The 19,094-nt window shown below is 44.0% G+C and overlaps 1 protein-coding gene across 2 annotated transcripts in view; it reads right to left on the bottom strand.

The window, feature by feature from the left end:
• Positions 1 to 1,397: 1,397 nt before the first annotated feature.
• The window catches only part of CS (citrate synthase), a 41,369-nt gene continuing 23,672 nt past the window's right edge, over positions 1,398 to 19,094 (bottom strand). For both annotated transcript variants that reach the window (XM_073563420.1, XM_073563421.1), the window contains exons 7-11: positions 12,446 to 12,645; positions 5,184 to 5,313; positions 4,998 to 5,099; positions 4,703 to 4,912; positions 1,398 to 3,117 (exon numbers count right to left, since the gene is read on the bottom strand). In XM_073563420.1, the coding sequence (XP_073419521.1) occupies positions 2,947 to 3,117; positions 4,703 to 4,912; positions 4,998 to 5,099; positions 5,184 to 5,313; positions 12,446 to 12,645 (813 nt within the window). In that variant the 3' untranslated portion in view covers positions 1,398 to 2,946. The remainder of the gene's footprint in view (positions 3,118 to 4,702; positions 4,913 to 4,997; positions 5,100 to 5,183; positions 5,314 to 12,445; positions 12,646 to 19,094) is intronic.

The raw sequence follows: 19,094 nt of genomic DNA, 5'->3' as shown, positions 1-19,094 counted from the left end.
AATTATTAGATTCATGTACTAGTAAGATATGGTCAAATAGACTTGAGTTCTCTAGTTTTTATCCCCTTAACCCTTTTCCTTTTATTATTCCCTTTCTTTCCTTTTCCTTCCCTCCCCTTTTCCCACACACAAAAAAAAAAAAAAATATAGAAGATTTGCAAAATGATTCTGCATGTTAGCACAACACGTCCCGCAAAAACAAACCCTCGCAATACTATATGGCCAGAAAAATAAAAAATGTTATGGCTCTTGGAAACCCCCTCCCAAAAATTAAAAATTGCCAGGTAGTGAAGGAGTTAATAGGTTTAAATGCCTGTGCTGTCTTGTGAGCATTTTTTAATTTGTTCATGCAAGATAGTGCATGTATTCAAACAACTATTTGTGTTACATTTTAGATCCATATACATTTTGGTCATTTGTATTTTGTGGTGTTGGAACAGATGACAGTTGGTCAGTGACTGGTTGGTCAAATCTGAAAAATCCAACAGGTTTGTGGGATGAGCATTAGCACACAAGATTGGGAAAAAAAATCCATTATTACGTAGTCATGGATATTGTATGGTATTTCATTAACGTACTAATTTGTGGGATCCACCTAAGGGTATATGCACACTTTTAGGTGGCCCAAATTGTCAGTTTAAAGTTTTTAAAGGTAACCTGTCAGCAGAATTTTGCAAAGTAAACGACCAGTATTGTCATGTTGCTGCTGTTATACTGATTACAATGATACCTGGGGTGGAGAAATCAGTCTTGTAGTTCTTGTGTAATCAGTGTTAGGAGTTTTCAGTTAATGATAGGCCCGTGCTCCGGGGCAGGGTCTTATCTTCCTGCTCCAAGCCAGAGGAACTAAAGACCTGCCCACAGGTCAGTTATATTCAAGGCTCAAGATCACAGACATGAAACACAAATGATCAGATTTAGAAAATAAATAAAAAAAAGGGCTAGTTTGGACAAGGGTATTTCATGTCTGTGTGCAAAACAAATCATCCAGACCAGTGGTAGTCAATGGAGTATTGAGCTTAAATAAAATTAAAGCACATCAAGTCCAATCTGACTTTCAGATCACTTTCAAATTTGCCCATTAATCTGAAAGGGTGTGTTAAAGAAACCGATCCCAAAAGAGCAGTGTCCATAAGGCATCCAGTTTTTACAGACTCATTACAATTTTAAATTGCTGATCTATAAAAGGGATGGCATATATATGCAAAACAAGAGGAAAAAAAAAAATCAAACATAGCATATGAACACTTGGGATAACACTAAGATAATGTTTTCTTTCCCCTGGGTGAAAAATGGATGATTTTACAGGTGTCAGAAGCACAAAGGCCAAATTCAGGCAAACACAATGCAGGTTATTAAACAGGAAACTGCTTCAAAATGGCAAGCGAACACAGATATGATGTAGTTCATAAAAACATTTATTTTGCATTTATACAGAACAACCTTAAGTCTATTGTGACTCTGAACATCCGTCTGTAATTTGCACAGCATTTGCTGGCATGTCTGCCTGCACGGACCAGAGGGGCAGGAATATCACACAGAGGGAGGTGGAGGAGTGTATTATATAGATAAGTCTCACTGATTCCCTTTCTCTAGATGCTTATGGGATATGTCCAGTGCTGCCGAGGAAGGTGTCTTTACCAGACCATTTTTACCAGGTTTGAAGATATTGCAGTTTAATTGCAAAACATGATAGCAGCGTAAAGTAATGCTAGGTAATGCCAAATAACCTTCTGCTGCACTGTATGCTTTTTTTTTTCTTCACGGTTGCTACTTTTTTGTCGTTGACATAGTAAAGCCACATTGAGACGACCATAAAACATGGTCTGCGTGTGGACCGTGATGCATGGACTTGCCGTGGATTTCCTGACCTGAATTTATAGGCAAATATGTAGCTGCTGATTTCAGGTTGGGTGACCGATCAGGTCTGTGCATTGTGGTCTGTATTTGGACCATGTTTCATGGATGTCTCAATGAGTAACAAACAAAAAAAAAAAACTGATGAGGATGCAGCGTAGAAGAAAAAAAAAACACAAAAAAAAAACACAAAAAAAAAACAAAACAGCAGCTTATGCAATCTCAAACTATACTGCTGGTAATCTAATAAGGAAGCAGTGACTAAATCCAGCCTTTGACAGAACTGTAAAAGACCTGAATCATCTCCATCGCGGTGGTTTTACCTCTTAGCGCACACACAAGAAAGAAAAAAGACAAAACATTCCCACATTCTTGATCGCTATCCTTGTAAGGCAGGAATCTAAACAAAAAAAAACCCAGCAAATTAAAAGCTTAACTTAAGACCAGAACCAGGAATAAAAAGCTGCACATCACCGCAGAAAATATGGCTGCGGGACAGTTCTCTTTTCTGGTGAAATAGGAGGGGGAACATTCTCAGATTTAAAAAAGATCCACCACAGACCAGGCAGCCAAGCTGGGAGTCAATTGTCCAGCACTGATATGTCTCCCCTGCATATGCGTGTAACAGCACTGTCAGGCTTGTGTGTGCGCTTACCCTAGCCCAACTTATATAGTGATATTTGTGAAGATGAAACCCTCCGTTAGAGCAATTCCTAAGGCTACTGCTTTTTCACAGTATGAGTGGAGCAGAGAAAGGTGCATTGTGTGCATAGGTCCCGAAGGCTATACGTCTGCACAGCTGGTTATATAAATAAGGAAAATGGAGGGTACAGGTAACCACTGATCACATGTCTGATCCCTACCGGCAGCACCTAACCCTTTCCTGGCGGAGAACTGAATCTCTCCAGCAGTGAAGGAAGATGAACAGAATATGAAAAGAACGGTTTTCAGCATAAATAATCAGAAGTGTTTCCTTGCCAGCGCTCAGAAGACAATGGGGTGCAAAGCAGTCTGTTGAAACGAAAGGTCTACTGTCTTTAACTTGGCTTTTCACCCAGAAAGGGTGCAGCTTTCCGTATTCCATTATTTTTAACCAGATTTCTTTCCGACTAGCTGCATGAGGCCATCAGTGCTCATGGATTTAGGTCTCTCCAGAGGGAACCCAAGTGCACGGCTCCAGATAAGCTGAGACAGGACGCCCAATGCTCTTGACACACCAAAGAGGACTGTATAGTAATTCATCTCATTCATTCCATAATACTGGAGAGAGAAAAGAAAGTCATGCATCACATTTATTCTAAATTGGAAATGTTATATATTGTGATGACAAAAGAATATCTTACAATTAATAGTATCAGGGTAAAGAGTTACAGCAGCGGATAAAAAGATGAAAATTGGTTACTTTTGTTAATGGCCGCTCTGTCAAACTCACACAGAGGGCCAAAATGTAAACCTTGGGAAAAGTGGAAGGCTAACCAATATACAGTATTTTGCCCCCCCCCCCCACTTTGTCCTCCACCCACTATTATGGGGCCCCCCCCACACACTATTATGGGGCCCCCCCCCACACACTATTATGGGGCCCCCCCCCACACACTATTATGGGGCCCCCCCCACACACTATTATGGGGCCCCCCCCACACACTATTATGGGGCCCCCCCCACACACTATTATGGGGCCCCCCCACACACTATTATGGGGCCCCCCCACACACTATTATGGGGCCCCCCCACACACTATTATGGGGCCCCCCCACACACTATTATGGGGCCCCCCCACACACTATTATGGGGCCCCCCCACACACTATTATGGGGCCCCCCCACACACTATTATGGGGCCCCCCACACACTATTATGGGGCCCCCCACACACTATTATGGGGCCCCCCACTTGGTCCTCCACACACTATTATGGGGCCCCCCCACACACTATTATGGGGCCCCCCCACACACTATTATGGGGCCCCCCACACACTATTATGGGGCCCCCCACTTGGTCCTCCACACACTATTATGGGGCCCCCCCACACACTATTATGGGGCCCCCCCACTTGGTCCTCCACACACTATTATGGGGCCCCCCCACTTGGTCCTCCAAACACTTATGGGGCCCCCCCACTTGGTCCTCCAAACACTTATGGGGCCCCCCCACTTGGTCCTCCAAACACTTATGGGGCCCCCCCACTTGGTCCTCCACACACTATTATGGGCACCACTTGGTCCTACACACACTATTATGGGCACCACTTGGTCCTACACACACTATTACGGGCACCACTTGGTCCTACACACACTATTACGGGCACCACTTGGTCCTCCATACAGAATAATGGCTCCATATAGTCCTCCATACAGAATAATGGACCCTACATACGGGTGATGGTTCTGGTGTCATGGGCCAAATAAAAGCACCCTGTGGGCCAGAGTTTGACCGTATGAGCTACAAGTCATCACATTATACACATTCCCCTATAATCTGACAGTAATTGAGAACCTCAACCATGGGCTGGGTGCACACAGACACTATGCTCAGGTATTACTATCACTTGATAAATGACAAACCAATTTTTAACATTATACACAGCGCTACAACTATAATCATCCTGTGTGTCTTATAAATTATTGCAATACTCCATTAGCAGGAAAAATACTATTCAGTTATCTGCTGCAACTGACCTGTCACCTTAGCTAAAGAAAATGCAGAACTAAAGCCTGACCAGGTCATTACAGGTCAGCCATAACAATTTCTTCCAATTTATGTACTTGCTGTAAACAGAACAAAGTTGGAGACTGCAACAAACGTGGCACAGAAGAATACTAGTTTTAGGTTTGTCCTGTTCTTACCTGTAGGAGGACACCGCTGTGAGCGTCTACATTGGGCCAGGGGTTCTGGGCTTTTCCCTGCTCCAGTAACACATTAGGTACAATCTTGTAAAGCTGAGCCACCAACCTAAACATCGGATCATTGGGAAGGTGTTTTAGAGCAAATTCTCTCTGACATGTGTAGCGAGGATCAGTTTTTCTGAGGACTGCGTGACCATAGCCAGGGACCACCTGTCATAAAAGACATTAATTAGAAGAGCAACCAGATACAAACTGGACATTTAAGAATTTATACATCAAGACCGCGTATACATACCCTGCCAGAATTCAGGGTGTTCCAGATGTAGTCTCTCAGCTGTTCATCTGACACTTCACCACCCAAATCCTTTTGGAGACTTGTTAACCAAACTAGTACCTCCTGTTAGTAAGAAACTATTTTTAAAAACTTTACAAAAAAAAAAGTTTCCCAAGTGTAGATCCAGATGTACGATAACATCCATACCTGATTGGCCAATCCATGGAGAGGACCAGCAAGTCCATTCATGGCAGCAGAAAAAGAAAGGTAAGGATCAGACAGAGCACTGCCAACCAAGTGACTGGTGTGTGCACTTACATTTCCTCCTTCATGGTCACTGGAATTAAAAGAAAACATCAGTTAGTTTAAAATCAGAGAAAACCCCACAAATGTCAAGTCCCCATTATTCACCAGACATAAAGGGGAATAAAGTAAAGTAAAACCAGGGCTGTGGAGTCGGTATACAATGGACCGAATCCTAAAATATATAATACATTGGGTACAGTAGTACAATGCAGAATGTGCTGTAAATGTTTCCATAAGAATTTGGGAAAGTTATGAAATGTCTGCACAGTTCCTGATCTGAGGATCTGGGCTTTTAGGGGAGATGAATCTGTGTTGCACTTTATGTACTGTACATGCTCAGTAGTGACCAGTGCTGTGGAGTCGTAGACGAGATGAATCTGTGCTCCACTTTATGTACATGCTCAGTAGTGACCAGTGCTGTGGGGTCATAGATGAGATGAATCTGTGCTACCCTTTATGTACATGCTCAGTAGTGAGGCAGTGCTGTGGGGTTGTAGGCGAGATGAATCTGTGTTGCCTTTTACGTACATGCTCAGTAGTGACCAGTGCTGTGGAGTTGTAGGTGAGATGAATCTGTGCTGCACTTTATGTACATGCTCAGTAGTGAGGCAGGGCTGTGGAGTTGTAGATGAGATGAATCTGTGCTGCACTTTATGTACATGCTCAGTAGTGACCAGTGCTGTGGAGTCGTAGTAGAGATGAATCTGTGCTGCACTTTATGTACATGCTCAGTAGTGAGGCAGTGCTGTGGGGTTGTAGGCGAGATGAATCTGTGTTGCCTTTTACGTACATGCTCAGTAGTGACCAGTGCTGTGGAGTTGTAGGTGAGATGAATCTGTGCTGCACTTTATGTACATGCTCAGTAGTGAGGCAGGGCTGTGGGGTCGTAGATGAGATGAATCTGTGCTGCACTTTATGCACATGCTCAGTAGTGACCAGTGCTGTGGGGTCATAGATGAGATGAATCTGTGCTGCACTTTATGCACAAGCTCAGTAGTGACCAGTGCTGTGGGGTCATAGATGAGACGAATCTGTGCTGCACTTTATGTACATGCTCAGTAGTGAGGCAGTGCTGTGGAGTTGTACAGTCATGGCCAAAAGTTTAGAGAATGACACAAATATTATATTTTCACATTATCTGCTGCCCTCTGGTTTTTATGTGTTTGTCAGATTTTTTTTTATCACATACAGAAATATAATTGCAATCATATTATGAGTAGCAAAAGGTTATATTGACAGTTAGAATGAGTTAATGCAGCAAGTCAATATTTGCAGTGTTGACCCTTCTTCTTCAAGACCTCAGCAATTCTCCCTGGCATGCTCTCAATCAACTTCTGGATCAAATCCTGACTGATAGCAGTCCATTCTTGCAAAATCGATGCTTTTATTTTGTCTGAATTTGAAGGTTTTTGTTTGTCCACCCTTCTCTTGATGATTGACCACAAGTTCTCAATGGGATTAAGATCTGGGGAGTTTCCAGGCCATGGTCCCAAAATCTCTATGTTTTGTTCCCTGAGCCATTTGGTTATCACCTTTGCTTTATGACAAGGTGCTCCATCATGTTGAAAAAGGCATTGTTGATCGCCAAACTGCTCTTGGACGGTTGGGAGAAGTTGCTCTTGGAGGACATTCTGGTACCATTCTTTATTCATGGCTGTGTTTTTAGGCAAGACAGAGAGAGCCCATTCCCTTGGCTGAGAAGCAACCCCACACATGAATGGTTTCAGGATGCTTGACAGTTGGCATGAGACAAGACGGGTGGTAGCGCTCACCTGGTCTTCTCCGAATAAGCCGTTTCCCAGATGTCCCAAACAATCGAAAAGGGGATTCATCAGAGAAAATGACTTTACCCCAGTCCTCAGCAGTCCACTCCCTGTACCTCTTGCAGAATATCAGTCTGTCCATGATGTTTTTTCTGGAGAGAAGTGGCTTCTTTGCTGCCCTCCTTGAGACCAGGCCTTGCTCCAAGAGTCTCCGCCTCACAGTGCATGCAGATGCACTCACACCTGCCTGCTGCCATTCCTGAGCAAGCTCTGCACTGCTGGTAGCACGATCCCACAGCTGAAACACTTTTAAGAGACGGTCCTGGCGCTTGCTGGTCTTTCTTGGGCGCCCTGGAGCCTTTTTGGCAACAAGGGAACCTATCTCCTTGAAGTTCTTGATGATGTGATAGATGGTTGACTGAGGTGCAATCTTTCTAGCTGCGATACTCTTCCCTGTTAGGCCATTTTTGTGCAGTGCAATGATGACTGCACGTGTTTCTTTAGAGATAACCATGGTTAACAGAAGAGAAACAATGATGCCAAGCACCAGCCTCCTTTTAAAGTGTCCAGTGGTGTCATTCTTACTTAATCATGACAGATTGATCTCCAGCCCTGTCCTCATCAACACCCACACCTGTGTTAATGGAGCAATCACTGAAACGATGTTAGCTGGTCCTTTTAAGGCAGGGCTGCAATGATGTTGAAATGTGTTTTGGGGGGATAAAGTTAATTTTCTAGGCAAATATTGATTTTGCAAGTAATTGCTGTTAAGCTGATCACTCTTTATAACATTCTGGAGTATATGCAAATTGCCATTAGAAAAAAATAAGCAGGAGACTTTGTAAAAATTAATATTTGTGTCATTCTCTAAACTTTTGGCCATGACTGTAGATGAGCTGAATCTGTGCTGCTCTTTATGTACATGCTCTGTAGTGACCAGTGCTGTGGAGTTGTAGATGAGATGAATCTGTTGCTGCACTTTATGTACAAGCTCAGTAGTGACCAGTGCTGTGGGGTCGGAGACAGGGAAATTGAGGAGTCTAAAGTTTTGGCTTACCGACTTCACAGCCCTGAGTAAAACTGCCTCACAGCATACAGCAGCACTCTGTAAGCACTAAGGTGTATGCAAACACTGAACATATGAAATCTAAACTGCAATACAGAACATAGCTAGAAGCTAAAATCTGAAGGGAAGGAAGGATCCAGCACTTAATAAAAAAACCTTAGGCTATGTGCACACGTTGAGTATTTGCTTACAGAAACTTCTGCATCTCTTGGCATCAAAACTGCTGTGGGAAAATCTGCTGCGTTTTTGTATGGGTTTTTTCCCCCTGTGCATTCAATAGGTCAAAAATGCACAAACAATTGATATGCTGCAGATTTAAACGTACAGCAAATCCTGAAAGGAAAATACTGATCATGTGCACAGCACTTCAGGATTCTTATTGACTTTGTTGGCATAAGGATTCCCAACCATTTTTGGGCTAATTCTACAAGGAAAAAACTAAACGCATTAAAAACGCACCGTGTGCACATCGCCTTAGGGTGATGGGAGGGGAGAATGGTTGCATACATTTTAGTGCATACAGAGAGCTGCTGTATTCTTTTGTTTTGTGTTATGCAGTAATGGCAGCTTGCAGCTGTTCACATTTGTTTTTTTTTTCCTGTTAGGCAGTGCTGGTCGGTTTTATTTTTGTACACCAAGACTGTTTTAAGTAGTGATGGATCCTACGTGCCTTTAAATTTGGAGGCTTTTATCCAAAAAGCATATTTGTTAAAGAGAATCTGTCGAATATAAGCTGCCGGCACCGACATCAGGGGCTTATCTACAGCATTCTGTAATGCTGTAGATAAGCCCCCGATGTAACATGAAAGAAAAAAAAAAAAAGTTAGATTATACTCACCGGTGGGGGGGGGAAAGGGGGCTGTTCAGTCCGATGGGTGACGCGGTCCATTACGGCGCCTCACATCTTCTAACTGTGACGTCCTCTTCTTTGATGCCTGTCGTGGCTCTGATGCAGGTGCGCTGCAGGACTCTGCTCTGCCCTCAACAGGGCAGAGCAGTGCGCCTGTGCCGGAGCCATGACAGGAAGGATAGAAGAGGACAGCATCGTATGAAGATAGGAGGCGCCGACGCTGGGGTGAGAATAATCTAACTTTTTTCTTATCTTTCCGGTTACATCGTGGGCTTATCTACAGCATTACAGAATGCTGTAGATAAGCCCCTGATTTCGGCAGCTCATATTCGAAAAAAGGGGTGACAGATTCCCTTTAAACAGTATGTCTAGGATCCTACCAGAAATAGATTGTCTTGTCGTGGTTGGTGGGCACTAGGCCAATTTGTGTACCAAGTAACTTCATTTTATAAGGACAGTCTATATAGCAGTAATTCAGACAATTTCATATATCCACTGTTTGCATATATCTTCCCACTTATAGAATGCTGCTGTATTTTTTTGCTTGTATATAATCCAATCATAGAAGCTTGCACCTGTTCACACTTGCATTATTCTGCTTTAAGGTGCTGGACCGTGTTTTTTTGCTGTATGCAACTAAAAAGCCAAGTGTGCATAATTAGGATGTGGCCCACATTCTAATTATCAGCAGATGCCATCCTGCCTGGTGACAGTGAGAGTAGTGTAAGGCGAGTACATAATTAACAGATTCTAAGTTCTCAAACTTTCTGATCAGTAGGAAAAATTGAGTTTAAGGAGTATTTAGACAGGCTGAAATTCTGTAAATGAATGTTCACAAGACCGTCCAATGCTAACTATCGACCAGTGTAAAAATGCAGATTACATGACAAACTGGCTAAACACTTGTTCACTGAGGGATCCAATCTATAATGCTGGCATAAATAGCATCAACCTCATTTAGAGAGCAGTGTGCAGCAGACACATGATGTTGTGTGGAGACAGAACGAGCGGAATAATCGTTCTGTTCCAATGTGTTTAATCAGGCCAGTAAACGACCACTGTGACTTGTACATGGTCATCTTGTTATTGGGCCAAAACCACCACATCTAGAGGCACCATTAAATGGCCTTTTGCATCTTCATAGATGGATAGTGTTTATAACACACTTTTGCTTACAAGTCCTTGGAGACCGACCACCGCTGCTGTCTAGCTTGTAAGCACTGCAGGAAGCTGGAAGGGAATAGGTGGTAACTGCGAGCTTCCCAACTACAAAGTGGTACTTACAAGCTCAATAGAAAAGAGCTTGTAAGCACTGTGCATGTGCTGTCTAGCGGCAGTGGTTGCTCTCCAAGGCTGCAAGTTGTAAACAAAAGAAAAAAAAAAAAAGGAACATATTAGCACCGCAAAACGGCTGAAAATTTTTAATAAAGCAGTGAACTGCAAAATTGCTTGTATTTACAAGCACTTTTCCACAATACTCATTTATGAATATGGAAATAACACTTTCACCCCTTCCCCTCCAGGTGATTTTCCACCCACCCCCCCTTCTTGCCATAGCTATTTTTCCGTCAATATAGTACGAGGGCTTGTTTCTAGTGGGACGACTTGTACTTTTGAATGATACCACTCATTTGATCATGTGATGGACTGGAGAGAAGGAAAAAAAAAAATCCAAGTGCAGTGAAATTAAAAAAAGTTCAATTCCACAATTTGTTTATTTTTAATTTACCATGTTTACTATATGGTAAAACTGATCTGGCAATATGATTCTCCAGATCAGCATGTGTATGCAAATACCAAACACGAAGTGTTTTTGCCTTTTTTTTTAACATTTTTTTTAAAGTGGTAATTTTTTTTTTTTTGGGGGGGGGGGATTTTGAAAGAAAAACAAAAATTTTTTGCTTTTGTCGACAATTTCCAAGATTCGTAACATTTTCATTTTTTGGGATATGGCCCTATGTGAAGGCATGCTTTTTGTACCCTGAGTTGACTTTTATAGATACCATTTTGAGGTAGATATGATGTTTTCATCTCCTCTTATTGCAATGTTGCTGTTGCCCAAAAAATATGTAATTCTGATTTTTCTTTTCGTTATGCCGTTTACAAACAGATTACTGTATTTTGCAGATTTTAAGACACGCCGGACAATAAGACTCTCCCCAAGTTGTGGGGTGGAAAATAGGTATAAAAAAAACAAGTGGAACCGGGTCACAGGAGGCAGGGTCGCTCCTTCAGGAGGCTGGCGTCAGAAGTGGGACAATGCTGTGGTGCTTGTGGGCTCAGAAGATGTCGGCACCGATGAGCAGAGTCTCCTTTTCTCATTGGTTTCACTGCGGTGGGCTTCGAGGGAAAATAGCCACTGGAGTTAATGACTGCAGTCCACTAGCTACGATTGTTTTTCTACGGCGATTCATACATCTCAAATGCACGACCACTAAAGCCAATTAAGATTTGCTCGGCCTCCCCAACATGATTCGCCATAACTGGCTTTATCAGTCTATCCCCAGTCCCGTGGTGAAGCCAGTTAGCATGCTCGGATAACAATATCTGAGCATGTTCGCTCATCATCACTAGTGATAACGCCTAACATTTAATAGGATCGAAGTACAGATAAGGATTGCAGAGAATTTTTTTTTTCTTTGTGCTAATTTCTATCGTCTTTTCCTGTGGCATCTAGGGTAATAACGCACAACAGCCTAAAACCACCCCTTGGAGAACCCAGCGAGCCAATGCAACTTTGCGAAGGACCATAAAAACTAGTATTGAATAATGAGAAGCCCACATCTCTGAAACCCTATAACAAAACAAAAACAAACAAACCGAATACTCTGGGGGAAAGTGGAAATACAATTTAAGCAAAAACTGGACGCTTGACAGGTCATCTTTAACCCCTTAACGGCCTAGTCCGTTTTATTAACTTATTTATCCACTGACAGCCCTCTGTTAGAGAGCTTGTTATTTTGCATGACAAGCAGTATTTTTGATTAACTCCATTCATTTTACCACAATTTATAGAAAAACAGGGAAAAAAAAATAAGTGTCGAAACTGTGAAATAAAATCCCTAATTCTGCAGTAGTTTTCTGGGTTTTGTTTTTTTTTTTTTGTGTTCATAGTGTGGTAAAAATGCCCTGAAAACATGATTGTCCAGGTAAGTATGATTATGGCAAAACCACTTCCAGTACTAGGATATTCATTGGTACCCAGTGGTCGTGTCACAGGGGGCCAATGATAGCTGGGGCACGTGAACAGCGGGACTACCATTAATAAAATGCCATTGTCAGTTATTGAGAGCAGCATTTCAAAGGTTAAAGTATAGCAGTTGCCAGCTATGTAGCAGCCACCGCACCTCCCCAGGCTGCTGCACACATTACATGTAAGACTGATGAAAATACGCGCTATAGGTCGCTAGGTAGTTAAGCCACATGTAAACTCCTGCACTGGTGCACTGGCCAGCTCTGCTATATCTGTAGAAATCCCAAGTACCTGTGGATGGTGAGATACAGCCGCATGAGCTCTGTGAACTCGTGGTCTGTGTATCCCAGCATATTGGCGAAGTTGTAGGACCAGTCCAGGTTGGAATCTATGGCTCCAATGCTACTTCCCTCACGGTAAAGATTACGGTAGATCTTGGCTGCGATGCATGGGAGTTTTGCAATCAGATCCATTGAGTCTTCATAGATCAACTTTAAAAAGAAAAAAAAATAAAAAATGTTTGAATTACAATACAAAAATTTACATATGGCGGGTGAAATAAGTGTTGAACGCGTCACCAATTTTCTATGTAAATATATTTCTAAAGGTGTTATTCACAAGAAATTCTCAACAGAAGTCAGTAACAACCCATCTAAGCCACACAGGCAAAGCAATCAAACCATAGATGTCCATAAATTAAGTTATGAGTAATGAGAAATGACAGTATTGTACACACTAAAAAACGGAAAGGGTAAGGAAATTCAGCTCACCGAAATGCCCTGCACCTTGTTCATAAGTATCATCTGCGAGAAGCAGTCTCAGACGACGAAGGAAAACAAAGTTCTCCAGCAATGAAAAAATGGTCCCAATGGAGGGATAAAAACAACTGTTTATTTTAACCATTTAAAATTGTATGCAACCAATATAGGTAACTGTACATATGCACATGAGAAACCTACACGTTTCAGCGATAAGCCTTAGGCCAGGTTCACTTTGCGTTAACCCAGCCCGTTCAACGTATAGCGTTGACAGGCTGCGTTAACTGTATAGCATAACGCAATAGCGTTATGCTATACCCACTAGCACAGATGATTCATCTGCGCTTGCGGTGACGGAGCCTCAGACGCTGCAGCCCGCGTCCGTGGCTCCGTCACTGAATGACGGCACATCGCGAACGCATGCCGCTTTACGGTATGCGTCGCGATGCGCCCGACAATGGGGGTCAATGGCAGCGTTAACGGACTGCATCACACCGCGTTATGCCGCAGTGTAATGCAGTCAGTCTAACGGACTGCCATAACGCAATGTGACCCCAGCCTTAGTCATGGCTTTTTCCCTCTGTCATTTCTCATTATTCCACATAATTTATGGACACCTATGGTGTGATTTCTTTCCCTGTGTGGATTAGGTGGGTTGTAACTAACATCGGGTGAAAATTTCATGTCAATAGTTTCTAAAAAAAATTGGTGACGCAGTCATATAAGTCAATACTTATTTCACCCACTGTATATTATATAAAAGTATGACAGTGCTCGGATACAGCATAAGGCTGGCCATACAAATATGAGAAGTCAGCCAAACACAGGGAATTAATCTGGAGCAATATAAAGTCTACAGGCGCTAACTCACTCTTGATGGCAAATGCCATGGGAAAATGGGATTAGGAATGTTGCAGTTTGCATGCCTGATTCTCTGTTCATTAGTTTACGTGTCTTGTATGATCTAATACTGTTCATATTACCAAGAACATGACAAACGATGCAAGCGTAAATCGCTTATGGTCGTGAAGATCACTCCTAAGAGATGTACTACTGTGGCATGGAATATCTACATTATATGAAGGCCTGCTACAAATCAGTGCATTCTAGATGAAGGTCAAATAGGCAGTGGATATAGCAACACATAAATCCATTGTTCAAATACTCAAACGTATTTTCAATTCTTCTAGCTTTGCACCATCTTTATTGCTTTTACCCCATCTTAGGCACCACGCCATATAACCAACATATTCCAAGTTCAAATATGGAAAACAGACACCAACTAAAGGCCTCATTCAGACGTCCGTGGGTCACGTATGTGTTGTGGTATTTTTCATAGCTAGAACATTAACCCATTACAGTGTTCACATGACCCTGCTCTTCTGCAGACTGAGAAGAGATGTTTGTATCAAGAGTCAGATAAAACGTACCTATGAAAGTCACATGGCACTCCACATGCGGTCTGTAACATTGGATATGACTCGCAATTTATTTTTTCACATGTGAAAATCAGTTGATTGTAAAAACTGACACTGACCAAATAAAGACGAAAATCCGATCAACCGCACTGATGAACAGCAAGTGATATTTTAATGTACAAGAAAACTGGATGACGTCATCTCGACTATAAAAAAAAAATATATATATAAACTTCAGTTTTGTTATGTGAGAAAAGCATTGGCGCTGCAGCTTGCATTTAATCCCTTAATGACCAGATCTTTTTCCAATTTTGCGTTTTCATTTTTCGCTCCACTTCTTCCCAGAGCCATAACGTTTTTATTTTTCCGTCAATATGGCCATGTGAGGGCTTACTTTTTGCGGGAAGAGTTGTACTTTTGAACAACATAATTGGTTTTACCATGTCATGTACTCAAAAATGGGAAAAAAATTCCAAGTGCGGTGAAATTGCAAAAAAGTGCAATCCCACACTTGGTTTTTGTTTGGCTTTTTTTTTCCAGGTTCACTAAATGCTAAAACTGAATGGCCATTACGATTCTCCAGGTCATTATGACTTCATAGACACCAAAAATGTCTAGGTTCTTTTTTATATAAGTGGTGAAAAAAAAAAATAGAAAAAAAACCCCCAAAATTTGCTTAAAAAAAAAAAAACGCATTATTTTCTGAGACACGTAGCGTCTCCATTTTTCGTGATCTCAGGTTGCGTGTCGAGCTGTTGTTTTTAATTATACCACTTTTGTGCAGATACGTTCTTTTTATCGCCTGTTATTGCATTTTAATGCAATGTCGCGGTGACCAAAAAAAAACTATGGCATTTTGATTTTTTCTCACTACGCCGTTTAGTGATCAGGTTTTTTTTTTTATTGATAGATCGGGTGATTCTGAACGCGGTGATACCTAATGTGTATGTGTGATTTTTTTTATTGTTTTATTTTGAATGGGGCAAAAAGGGGGCGATTTAAACTTTTTTTATTTTTAAAAACGTATTTTTTTTTTTTTTTTTTTTACTTTTGCCATGCTTCAATAGCCTCCATGGGAGGCTAGAAGGTGCCATAGCTTGATCAGCTCTGCTATATAGAGGCGATGCTCAGATCGCCTTTATGTAGCAGGATGACAGCATTGCTATGAGCGCTGACCACAGGGTGGCGCTCATAGCAATCCGGCATCAACAACCATAGAGGTTTCAAGGAGACCTCTGGTTGTTGTTATGCCGACGCACCGATGTTCCCAGATCACGTGATGGGGGTCAGCGGTGCACGCATTTCCGTCCGATGACCAGAAGCGCACGTTAAATGCCGCTGTCAACGTTTGACAGCGGCATTTAACTAGTTAAAAGGCGCGGGTGGATCGCGATTCCACCTTCGCCTATTGCGGGCACATGTCAGGTGTTCAAAACAGCTGACATGTCCCGGCTTTGATGCGGGCTCACCACCGGAGCCCTCATCAAAGCGGGGTACTGCCATTGGACGTACTATAATGTCCAATGGCAGTAAGGGGTCAATAAACAATCCTACTACTGCATGGGAATTTCTCTTCTGTATTTTTTGTGAAAACAGGGATTTTTTGTGATAAACTCACCGTAAAATTCTTTTCTCCGAGACGCTCATTGGGGGACACAGATACTGTGGGTGTATGCGTCTGCCGCTTGGAGGCTGACACTAAGTAAAAAAAAGGGGTCAGCTCCTCCTCCGCCGTATACACCCTCGCCCCTATTGCGAGCGGAAACCAGTTTGGTGCCAAAGCAGTAGGAGGACAACAAAATCAGCCTTAATACAGGTACAAGTCCAGAAAAAAAGACCACCCTTAAATCACAAATAAATGCATATAAAGAAGCCAACTTGGCTAATAGGGTGGGTGCTGTGTCCCCCAATGAGCGTCTCGGAGAAAAGGATTTTACGGTGAGTTTATCACAAAAATCCCTGTTTCTCCTTCGCCTCATTGGGGGACACAGATACTGTGGGACGTCCTAAAGCAGTCCCTGGGTGGGAGATTGACTCACCGATCCAAGCTACATGCACCTCGTTTAAAGGTGCGCCACCGCTGCTTGGAGAATCCTTCTACCCAGGCTCGCATCCGCCGAGGCCTGAGTATGGATATTATGTTTGGCAAACGTGTGCAGGCTGGACCAGGTTGCTGCCTTGCAAACCTGTTCCGTCATAACCTGGTGCCGAAGCGCCCAATGCCCGAGTAGAGTGCGCTCTGATCCCTGCTGGAATCTGTGTGCCTCTAATGCGGTAGGACTCCTGAGTAGTCAAACGAATCCATCTGGCTATGGTCGATTTCGAGGCAGCGAGTCCCTTCCTGCGCCCTTCGGGGAGCACGAACAGCATGTCCGTCTGACGAAAGGGTGCCGTCCTTGACACGTGCTTCCGGAGGGCTCTTACCAGGTCTAATGTGTGAAGAGCCTTTTCCACACTGTGCACCGGTACTGGACAAAATGAAGGTAAGACAACATCCTCATCAATGTGAAATGAGGACACGACTTTCGGCAGAAAAGGAGGGGCTGGTCTGAGCACCACCTTATCCTTATGGAAAGTGAGGAACGGAGCTCGGCAGGATAGGGCCGCCAGCTCTGAAACCCGCCTGATAGAAGTGATGGCCACTAGGAACACTACTTTCCAGGAAAAGGACCTCAAATAGACATCCTGAAGTGGTTCAAATGGAGCTTCCTGCAGAATATTTTGGACCAGGTTAAGGTCCCAGGCGTCGATAGGCGCCTTATAGGGAGGTACCAAGTGGGAGACTCCCTGGATGAAAGTCTTAACCTGCAAATTGGTAGCAATTCTGCACTGGAACAGGACGGATAAGGCCGATATTTGTCTCCTGAGGGAACTTGGGGCCAAGCCCAAGTCTAGGCCCGACTGGAGAAAGACCAAGATGTTGGGAATCGAGAATCTCAGTGGAGAAACACGCTGGCCTTGACACCAAGCAAAGAACACCTTCCAGGTGTGGTGGTAAATTCGTGCTGAAGCAGGCTTCCGGGCGCTAACCATTGTAGCGTCCACCTTGTTCCCAAACCCTGCCTGGGTTAGAATCCAAGATTCAACGGCCATGCCGTCAAACACAGGGCCCCTGAGTTCGGGTGGCAAGTCGGCCCTTGAGAAAGTAGATCTGGGCGCTCTGGCAGTCGCCAAAGAACATCAGCGAGCAGCTGCATTAGATCTGCGTACCACGCTCGACGGGGCCAGTCCGGAGCCAGCAGAATCGCAGGAACCCCTTCCGTCTTGATCTTTTTAATGACTCTCGGGAGTAGTGGCAGTGGGGGAAATAGATATGGGAGGCGGAACTGGTTCCATGGCAGAACCAACGCATCCACAGCGATTGCTTGCTGGTCCCTGGCCCGAGCGACATATGTGGGCACCTTGGCGTTCACTCTGGACGCCATCAGGTCCACATCCGGAGTTCCCCACAGTTGACAAAACTGCTGGAAGACCTCGGGATGTAGTGACCACTCTCCGGACGCAAGACCCTGCCGGCTGAGAAAGTCTGCCGCCCAGTTTCCCACGCCCGGGATGTGGACTGCCGAAATCACAGAGTGGTTTGCTTCGGCCCACTGAAGAACGTGCCCCACCTCGCGCATAGTTGCTCTGCTGCGGGTGCCCCCTTGGTGATTTATGTAAGCCACCGCTGTGGCGTTATCCGATTGGTTCCGGACGGGACGGCCTGCTAAGAAGTGATGAAACTGCTGCAGAGCCAGCCGAATTGCTTGTATCTCAAATAAGTTGACCGTGAGGCGTGCCTCCTGTGGCGGCGAAATACCGCTCCCCAGCCGAGGAGACTGGCGTCAGTTGTCATCACCAACCAATGTTCTGGGGGGAAGGGTTTCCCCTGGGTCAGAGAGGAACTGATTATCCACCATCCGAGCAACTACCTGACTTGAGAGGACAGTCGGCACCGCCGATCGAGCGTGAAAGGATTCTTGTCCCAGGCTGACAAGAGTAACAAGTGCTGCAGGGGGCGAAAATGGAACGGGGCGAACGGTATTGCTTCCATTGCTGCCACCATTCTTCCTAGAATCCTCATCCCGAAACGAATGGTATGAGGGACTGGTTGGCGAAGAGTCCGAACTCCCTGCCAGAGAGCTAGGGCTTTTTCCTGAGGGAGAATTACCAACCCTCGGCAAGTGTCGAAGTGTGAGCTGGCAAAAGGGATGACTTCTTCGCATTGACCAACCACCCTAAGCGGGCAAGAGTATCTAGCGTGATGTTGACATTTTCCTCGCATGCCTATCTTGAAGGGCCCTTGACCAATAGGTCGTCCAAGTAAGGCAAGACGACTGTGCCTCGAGAATGCAATATGGCCATGACAACTGCCATAACCTTTGTGAACACTCTGGGAGCCGTGGCTAACCCGAAAGGTAGTGCCATGAACTGAAAATGTCAACTGTTGATGGCGAAACGCAGGAACCTTTGATGAGGAGGAAAGATGGGAATATGCAGATATGCGTCAACCGAGGCCAAGTATTCTCCCTGCTCCATGGCCGAAATGAGTGAAAGGAGAGACTCCATCTGGAAATGTCTGATCCTGATGAATTTGTTCAGAAGCTTGAGGTCCAAAACAGGTCTGACAGACCCGTCCTTTTTGGGAACCACAAACAGGTTGGAATAGAAGCCCTGAGCCCTTTCGTGCTCTGGCACGGGAACAATGACCCCGTTGCGCTGGAGCGATTCGATGGTTCACAACAGAGCTCTTACCTGGGTATCCACCCTGGGAAGAAGAGAAAG

This window comes from Dendrobates tinctorius, unplaced genomic scaffold, assembly GCF_039654945.1.
Source record: "Dendrobates tinctorius isolate UK_male_01 unplaced genomic scaffold, ASM3965494v1 ptg000388l, whole genome shotgun sequence".
NCBI classification, from domain to species: Eukaryota; Metazoa; Chordata; class Amphibia; order Anura; family Dendrobatidae; genus Dendrobates; species Dendrobates tinctorius.
Note: the sequence above shows the minus strand (reverse complement) of the source record. Positions and strands in the feature narration are given on the sequence as shown.